Source organism: Pezoporus wallicus, unplaced genomic scaffold (assembly GCF_028554395.1).
Source record: "Pezoporus wallicus isolate ANWC-B61680 ecotype Strahan unplaced genomic scaffold, APGP_CSIRO_Pwel_v1 contig_6897, whole genome shotgun sequence".
Taxonomy (NCBI): domain Eukaryota; kingdom Metazoa; phylum Chordata; class Aves; order Psittaciformes; family Psittacidae; genus Pezoporus; species Pezoporus wallicus.
The window spans coordinates 1,934,744-1,943,877 of record NW_026636510.1 but is presented as its reverse complement, the minus strand read 5'-3'; the positions used below and the strand labels follow the sequence as shown (position 1 = coordinate 1,943,877).

General features: G+C 40.0%; 1 protein-coding gene across 1 annotated transcript; it reads right to left on the bottom strand.

Annotated features, from left to right (window-relative positions):
- Window positions 1-2,203: 2,203 nt before the first annotated feature.
- On the bottom strand, window positions 2,204-9,082 carry MRPL47 (mitochondrial ribosomal protein L47). Its single transcript, XM_057400490.1, has 7 exons — window positions 8,982-9,082; window positions 8,295-8,440; window positions 7,648-7,708; window positions 6,384-6,480; window positions 4,680-4,810; window positions 2,807-2,902; window positions 2,204-2,418 (listed from the first exon to the last, which is right to left on the bottom strand). The coding sequence occupies exons 1-7, from the start codon at window positions 9,080-9,082 to the stop codon at window positions 2,301-2,303; spliced, it is 750 nt and encodes a 249-aa protein (XP_057256473.1). The 3' UTR covers window positions 2,204-2,300.
- Window positions 9,083-9,134: the final 52 nt, after the last annotated feature.

Here is a 9,134-nt window from a genome sequence, read left to right as displayed (position 1 = left end):
TATACTGGTCTTCCTTGCTGGTACTTTGGCCTTAAATTGCTCTTATTTCTCTCTTCAGAAGCAAAATTTGGCTTTGTGCATACTTGAAGAGAAAGTTACTCTTCTTTAAAAAGGGAGTTTGTTTAGTACTGTATTATAGGTGAATCAGTTCAGTGTGAGCTTTTACTGTCTTGTGAAATTGCTACATTCCATGTAGTGAATGTTACATTAAGCACTGATTTGCTAATTTTTTTATTATGGAGCATTTCCATTTCAGTAAACAATTGGTGCTCTCCACGTGATTCCTTAGAATGTATATAATGTCTTTGTAATGTAGGCAAGAAGCAAAACTTGGTTTAGCCAGGGAAGTTAAAGTAAAGAATTGTCTCTGCAAGACTAGGAGGATAGTCTTAGAAGACCTCAGGATGTGGCTTGAAATTTTTACAGGAAGCTGTAACTCAAAGGGGCTATTTGCTACTTGTTTGTTGTTGGTATAGCTCCGCAGCTGACTCACACTAGGGTCAGTAAGTGCCTGTTTTGGAGGAAGAGTGTGCACTCAGGGTCAGCAAGTAACATGATTTTTAATTTTTTGGAGGGCAGGAACTGGCTGTCAAGACGCAGATCTATGTTGCTGTTAAATTTGCTTTAATTTACAACAGTGTGATGTTCTGTACTGGGACACAATGAAGTTTTGCTCCTTATCTTCAAAGTTGTGGAAAACCAAATACCGTTTAAATGACTTAAAAAAATAATGTCGACAGTACTGCGACATTTTTCTATCCTAAAAATTTTGTGGGTAAATAATGGTGAGGCCTCTAGTTGAAAATTTTCACATTACCTTCAGACAATAAAGTAATTTATCAAAACAGCCTGCTTTTGTCTTATCACGATAACCATTAGTTGCTTGAGACAAAGTTGATTGTTTCAGATATTCTCAGCTATTGACAAACCATATTTCTCTCACAAAATGAGGCAAACTTAAGTCAGCTACAGTAGGTGATACGTCACCAGATAGTGTTGTCAGACTGGAAGACAAGACTCAGTCTGGTTTGCATGGAAGTAGAATGTGGAATGTCAGTTGAACATGTATCCCAGTACGCTGCAGGGAGTAATGCTTTATAAAGTTAGTGTGGCATTGGTGAAGCATTGAGTGACTGAACAGCTCATAGCTAGAGGTGAAGATACAAAGTAGGCTTTTTTTGTTTCTCTTCAGGAATTGGCTGTGCATTTGAAACTTTTCTTCTGTGTCATGTGCTTAGAAGATAAAGGTTGATTATCTTCTTGACAGAATTGCAATGCCATGGTAGTATCTCTGAATGTCGTATCACTATACTGGAGAGCAAAACACATTGTGTTTTTCTCACCACTGTAGAGAGTTCCTGTTTAAATGGGTATTTTCTGTGACACAGAGGAGTAACTGTTGATGATGGAGACAGACTCATCTATCTCCTACAGTTTTGGCTTCCTTGGAGTTTACAGTGTTTCATCAGGTTGTACTGTATAGCACATTTGTTTCCTAAAAGACTTCATTCAAAAATCCTACATCACCTCAGCAGAAAGTTAAAAGCTTTCCTGAGTAGGTGTTCACCATCAACTGAGAGCAGCACCAGTACCTTTCTACTTCAGTTTTACAAGTATTACTATCTTCCTTCAACTATTCTGCACACTGAAAAAAAAAAAAAAACAAAAAAACAGCCATCCCAAAACACTGCACTGATGTTTGAATTTGTCATAGCTATCTAGAAATCTAGATAGAAAGAAAGACTGCACAGGTAGAAGTTCACATACTAAATATTTCAGACTTTCTAATGAGCCAGGCTTAAAGCATGGGAAGTTTCTCTAGCAGACTGAAAGCATGGTTTCCTATGCTTTTATGCAGAAAGCATGTGTAACTTAAGTGAGGCATCTGCAACTCAGATGGTCAAGGAACAAAGCTTTGTATGTGAGTTTCAGAGACACTTAGGTCTCTCCTTTCAAAGTGTGTTTGTTAAACTAAACCAGGTAACTATGTCTACACTTCATACTTTCATCTGGCAGTCAGTTGCTGCTCTTCACTCTTAATGATGCCTGTCTCACTATTATAAAAGTGACTTAAGTCATTTTTCAAGTGTTTCTGGGAACAGCTGTTAGGATTAGAGGTATGCACTGAAGCTGCTTTTAATTCCCAATCACAAATTTAATTTAGATCAAGCATGGGGAAAAAAAAAAACAAACAAAAAGGAGACTCGGGAATGCTCAGTCAAGTTGTTCACTGGTTTCAGAATTGTTTCATGTTCCAGTAACAAAGACACTTGGCCAATTGCTTGCCATGCTTCAGTGTGTTACTGACTCTGAGATTTTATAGCAAGGTGAGGGAACTTCCTTTCCAAGAGCTTCTGCTTTGTTTTCTCCAGGCTTTGCCTTCTTGCCCTTGTGCGTAAAGATTGTTCAAGTCTGAGCCTGAAATAAAGAAGTCAGTGTGGTTAATTTCTAGATTGCTTCTAAGAACTTTCATGAGCTCAGTATTCATTTACTTTCAATAAGCTAAAATGCCTTCAACGGAAATTATTTTTTTTCTTCTGCTTTTGAATGCAACAAAAATTCAACCTTAGGTAGCCTGCATGTGAAGTTACTTTTACACTGCAACTTCACAGGTAACCAAGCCTCTTAATAATTAAGATGGGAACTACAAAAAACAGAGCAAGCTGTTATTCTAAAAAAAGCCTTATTTTCCATCTACCAACTGTAAAATAGGAAAACTACTATTTTTTTTTCCTTGTAAAGTGGAATAAAGAGGACCGAGGAAGGGATCAGAAAAATATTTAAAATGTCAAAACCATCTTTTTACCTGATAAAGCGTTCCACGTGAGGTAAGTAATAAAATTTCCTCTTCTTGTATTTCTTGTTCAAGTACCATGGTATTGGCCATTCTTTATAAGAGTACCTGTTAAAGACAGATAAAACTTGTTACAGAATGTATACTTACTGTCTTCATTCTTGGATTCTACTAGGTACACGTGGTCACAGCACAGTGACAAAGGGGTCTGACTGGTAAATCATGGAATTTGCCTGTGGGTGTTTACGTGCTATTGCTGGCCTGGTTTGTAACTACAGCTCATATCTAACTCGGGTCTCTCAGTGTAGAAAGCAGCGTTGCTTTAAAAATTGGAAGTTTGAAGGGAGGGCCCAGTATAGATTGTGATTCTTTACACTTACATTTTAAAGTTACTCCTCCATAAGAAAACTCTCAAAAGCTGATGTGAACAAACTGTGTGTGAAGAATTTTGTTTCTACTATAATTTTCTTTTAAAATACCAGTGTTGGAGTATCACGTCAAGTTGATATCTACCTGAATGTCTTTACCTCTAAATATAGACTCTTATTATGTCTGCCTGGGGTTCCTCCTGTGTATGGGCTGCACAGATGGCTTCTGCAGACTCCTGTGCATCAAGATTGTGTCAGACCTACTGCTATATACTGCAGAGTTTCTCCATGTGCATAAAAAGACTCCATGGTGTCTGCCCCTTTCCCCTGCTTTAACTGGGGACTGGACTTTCAAATAAATGGGTAAATTCTTTGTGGACAATTTTTCCAAGCAGAAAGGTATCTTAGAATGGCTTGGGTTGGAAGGGACCTTAAAGACCATCCATTTCCACCCCCGTCATGGGTAGGGACACCTTCCACTAGACCAGACTGCACAAAGGCCTGTCATGGGGCAGCCACAGCTTCTATGGGCAACCTGTGCCAGTATTTCACCACTCTCACAGTGAAGAATTTCTTCCTAATCCAGTTCTAAATCTACCTTCTTTCAATTCAAAGTCATTCCCCCTTGTCCTATCCACAACACCAGACTACAGTCAAGCACAACAGGATCTTTTCCCCCACTGATTTCCACCAAGTCCCTTCTCTTGGCTGTGGCTTCACTGGCTAGTAGGTAGGGACAGGAGTAATCTTGTTTATCCATTCCTGCATCTTGCTAATTAGATGATGAGGTACTTGGCTACCTTAAGAGAGTCACAGATACAGAAAGAAGTCTCACCCCTAGAGATCTAATCTAGTCATTGGTGCATTTAGTACTATGCCGATTTGTATTTTATGGGTAAACAAATGCAACCTTCTGTTATCTGCACTGTTACTACCAATCTTAATACTGTAATTAGTGCATCAAATGCCAATATGATGAGGGTAAAATGCTGGTTGATGAAATAGCAGGTCCTGCCAGAGCCTTCAGTATCATCACCTGAAGTTACAGATTACTGAAAGCATCTGCACAGTAAATAATTCTTAGAAGCTTCTAAGTTAACTATCTGCCAAGAGTAGCAGGGAATTCCAAGGGACATTTAGGTGGTCTCATGCAACACTTTGGGTAGTTGTCTCTCAGTATGTGGATTTTGCATTAGAACCAGAGAAATCCAAGTGATTCAACTTGAGCAGTACTCCCTAGTTCATCTGTGTGCTGCAGAATAGCTATAGCGCAGAAATCAGTTGCATGGAACTAATTTTATTAGAATTAATGGTAAAGCTTGCTATTGAATTGTAACCGCATCAAAAAACCCATAGAAATAACAAAAATCAAACAGGACATGAATACTAATCAGAAAACGTTTCTTTCTATAAACCACATGCATGCTTTCCTGATTAGAGAAGGATTTCATTTAAAGAGACTTTTCCACAAGCAAAAGTCACATAAGAATTAGAAGAAAAGGTTCTTTTTCTCATACCAGTAGGTGCGTCCTAGGAAGTCATGTCTCCACTCGCCAGGTACTGGCTTTTCATGGCCAGTTTGTAGAAGCCTCAAAGCAATTTCTCTTTCTCTGACAACCAAATCTATATTTTTCATAGACTCTTCTACCTGACAATAGGAAACAGTTTAAAAATGGGCCAACAAAACACAATACCAACAAATTAAAAGATCTTGAAGATATAAGACAAAATCTAAACAAAAAGCAAATGTTGAACACTCTGGGAATTCTGTCATCAGTAATCTCACACTTGTGGAGTGAGTGAAACAGCTGAATTGGTCCTGTGTTAGAACAGTAAAGAACCAGTGCTTTAAAAACTTAACTTACAAGCAGAAGAGAGATGAAATAACTGATGGTCTATTTCATTAAGTAATAGATGGATAATACACAACGCTAGATCTAATGCTGATGCCCAGCTCGGAGGCAGGTGTGGGGAGGAAGTAGAAGCAGCAGCTGGTATTTTATGTATTTCTGTCAGATGGTTTGTACTGTCTGTTAATCTAGTTTTAACTTTGGAGTTGGGTCACAGCCTCAATAACGCCTACTGGCTGATTAGAAAGCTGCCTCGACTAAATCATGCCACTTGCATTGAAGTGTTTTAGTCAGATCTGTCCCATATTACTGTAACACACATTACATATGGCAACATGTTAAATGCATGGGAACCTGCTAGAGCTAATTCTAATAAGCAGATTGCTGTATTTTATCTCAATGCAATCATAGTATTTAACTGGTGCTTGATTTCTAGTTTTCTTGGGCTACAGGGAATTAGTAAGATTTGATTTTTAAAGCGTTAGGGCCACTTAGTTAAGTTCCCTCCCAAAACAAGTTCTGTTGTGATTTGTAATTGCTGAATAGGGATGTGTAGAGGTGGGTCTAAGTCAAAAATGCTGTTCAGACTGGGAATCACAAAATACAGTTAAGAAACTGTATTGCAATACATTAGAAAAAGATACACTGAGATCCAGTTTTATATTGGGTCTTCCCTAATTTACAAGTACAGCAATTAAATGACGAGGAGGAAACCAAATCATTCCATGTCTGACACAAAACAGAGAAATCGTAATGCAGTTACAGATATATGTAATGGCAAATAACAGCTGAATTATTAAACATACAAATAAATTCAAATTAACAATGTAAAAGCTTTTCCCAAATTAATTTGGATGCATAGGGGGATATCTGAGAATATCTCTCAAGTCAAACAGCTGGATTATTTAACTAGCCAGTGAAGGTGTAGGTTTCCATCTGCGAGACATAAGCATAGAGATGGCAGTGGATTTACAAGTAAATGATGATTCCAATAGTAAAGATACTGAGGAAAGAATTCAGTAAATTTGCAGCAGAACTGCAATAATGCAAGAGAAGGTGGGAATGTGAGGACAGCAAAGAACTAAAGAGCAAAAGTTTGGAGACAACAATGTCAGAGGCAAGAAGTTGGCAACAGTGGAGGGTAAGGAGAGAGAGCATACTGAAGTTTTAGCACAAAGAAAACAAAATATTCCTTAATGTTAGAGAAACCTTTCCCACCGTGTTGACTGAGCAGTGTTTATGCACATACTAAAATCAGGGAAATAATATATTTTAAGAAAAAAAAGAAAAAAAAAGTCATTAAGTTTAAAAACACTTCCTCTTTCACTCAGCTATTTTAGTCATACTTTTAGCTATGTATGAAAATGTTACCTTTTCTAATCGTTCTGGACTTGGCATAGGCTTGAGTTGTCGTTTTGATTCTAGCTCTAAAGTTAAAAGCATGTTTTTTTCCTTCAGTAGGACATACCTAGATCAGAAAGCACAGTACTTCAGAAATAATTTCTGGATCTATTAGCAATTATTCAGTCACTAACCTGCTGGACGGAGCAGAGTTGTTCAACCTCTAATCTCATATCCCATGCCTTCTAGCTCCATATGAAGAGGCGAAGGTACTAACTGCAGAAAGCCCAGCAGAGGTGGGGAAGGCTGACACACAGAATCATAGAACAGTTTGGCTTGGAAAGAATCTTAAAGCTCATACAGTTCCGACCAGCCTGCCGCGTGCAGGGACACCTTCCACCAGACCAAGCTGCTCAAAGCCCCATCGAACCTGGCCTTGAACACTGCCAGGGATGAGGCAGCTACAGCTTCTCTGGACAACCTGTGCCAGGGCTTCATGACCTTCTCTGTAGAGAGTTTCTTTCTATTATCTAATCTAAATCTTCCCTCTTTCAGTTTTAAGCCATTCCCCCTTGTTCTAGCCTATGCGCCCTTGTAAAAGCCCCTCTCCAGCCTTCTTGTTGGCCCCTTCAGGTAGGTACTGGAACGCTGCTCTAAGGTCTCCCCCGAGCCTTCTCTTCCCCAGGCTGAACAAGAACATATGAGCAGAGGCTGAGGAATAAAGGTTTACTTAACCTGGAATAAAGGCGGCTAAGAAGGGAAGAGGTTAATGCTAAGTAGTCTTCCACTGCCTGGACAGAGCCAGACTCTTACAGGTACACAGCAAGAAGAATATACAGCAAGAAGAATATATAACAAGACAAAAACCATTCACAGTAATAACTAAATACTAACTATCTTAGACCTGGCACAGGTTGCCTAGAGTGGTGACGCAATCTCTAACCTCAAAGACTTTGGTACCAGCATAAGATTCAGAGCTGAGGAACATAATCTAATGTAATGGTCAGCCTCCCCAAGTGTCCTGCAGTTCAAGCAACCTCCAAAGGGCCCGGACACAGCCTTTTCATACCAAACCTGATCCTTTTGCATGGGGCACAGCTATCACATAGCCACCTGCTTTATAGCTTGTGCATGCTGAGGGTACCTAAACTTGGGCTGTTAAAAGCATGGGGAGCAATATGGCAGGCTGCTGCATTAGGTAAATGTGCTGACTAGTAAGTTCACTAGCCACATTTTAATAAAACATCCAGAGCTGCTCTGAAACAAGACAGGTACTTCACTAAAACATACTTACCAAAGCTTGTGTAAGTCCTCACTACTTTTGGCCCTCAGTTGCTTTATATTCCATGCATCCCCTGTGAAAAGGGAAGCAAAAAAAATCGTCAATAGAACAAAGTTCTCGTATTCCAACAGAAAAAATGAGAAATGCTTCCATTAGCAGGCTCGGAAGTATTACAGAACAAGGGCCACTTTTTAGAAAAAGAGCTGTCCTTTGAAAGCAGTCCTTGTGGATACTCAGCTTTGCTTTGCACATACACACACCTTAAAAAGGCAATTACATGCTCTTTTATTTGTGTCTGTAAGAGGCTGGGAACAGGGAAAGATGAAAAATGAATCTTTACATTGAAATATTTTTCTTCCACAGTACCGTATATTTTATCAAAGAACATTTCTTCTGTGATACACTGTCGCTTAAGAGCAAGGCAGAGGATTTACAGTAAAATATTTTGCTGCGTAATAGCTATTTGCTTTCATAAACACAGAATACGCACAGGAAAATAAAATTAACAGGTATAAAGATGCAAAAGTACTGTGTACATATACACGTTAAAAATGTTTTGTGTACCTATGAATGCTTCCTAGAATGCAGAGGATGTCAGATTTCAGCTGACCACAAGTGGCTCAAAGATCTCTATTAGAAATTATAAAAGTAAAACTCACCGGACTTTACACTTTTTTCTCCCCAGTTTACTGGATCATCAAAAAACTCCTCCAGACCTTTCCGAGACAAAGTAGTGTGCAGAAACTTCAACTGATGGAGAAGCTCAACTTTTGCTTGGCTCTTGAGAAAGAGATTTGGTGTCAACCTGCATAAAAATTACAAGAAAAACCATATATGATAAGAAAAAATATAATAATATAAATGCAAATGTTGTTCTACAGAGAGATGAATGCCACAGTCCAGGGAGAAAAGGCATAGGTTCAATTCTTCATAAAACTGTCATCTCAGTGGTGTTTTCTCCTCCCCTCGTCTCATCTAATTATCACTTATGTATACTCAGAAATAAGTAAGTTTGAAATTTAAAAGAAAGAGTAAGTCTGAGCTACGCAGTCTAAGAACACATCCTCCGACGCTGACTTCAGCTAAACGGCAAAAGCGGTTAACACACGGCGTAAGCACAAAACCCACGCCGCAGTGATGCATGACAACAAAAAAGTAACACGCAAAAAGCAGCGCTTCACGCTTACACAACGCCTCACACAGCATAAGCCACTCGCAACACTCAGACGTGGTTTCAGAGGCCAGGCCACCTGGACAGCCCGCCTCCCACCAAGGGCGGCTCTCCTTCCTCCCGACGACGCGCCCGCGCCCACCCCAGCCACTTCCTGAGCCTGTGCAGTGCCCACCCAGGGATGCCAGCAGCCATCAAACTCGGGCGCGCTCCTGACAACCGCAGTGAGCCCATGAGGCGCCGGCACAAGGCGGACATTCCCGCGGCGGCCGCCATGACGCGCTCCGCCCCACAAAGCCTGGCTCCGCGGACGGCGGCCCGCAAGGGC

Bases quoted from the DNA above. Each gene is read 5' to 3' on its own strand.
- MRPL47 (XM_057400490.1), bottom strand. From the start codon at position 9,082: ATGGCGGCCGCCGCGGGAATGTCCGCCTTGTGCCGGCGCCTCATGGGC. The intron at 4,811-6,383 runs GTAACATTTTCA...TCCTATTGTCAG, and splicing joins GTCCAGAACGATTAGAAAAG to GTAGAAGAGTCTATGAAAAA. The intron at 2,419-2,806 runs GTAAAAAGATGG...TCTTTATTTCAG, and splicing joins CACGTGGAACGCTTTATCAG to GCTCAGACTTGAACAATCTT.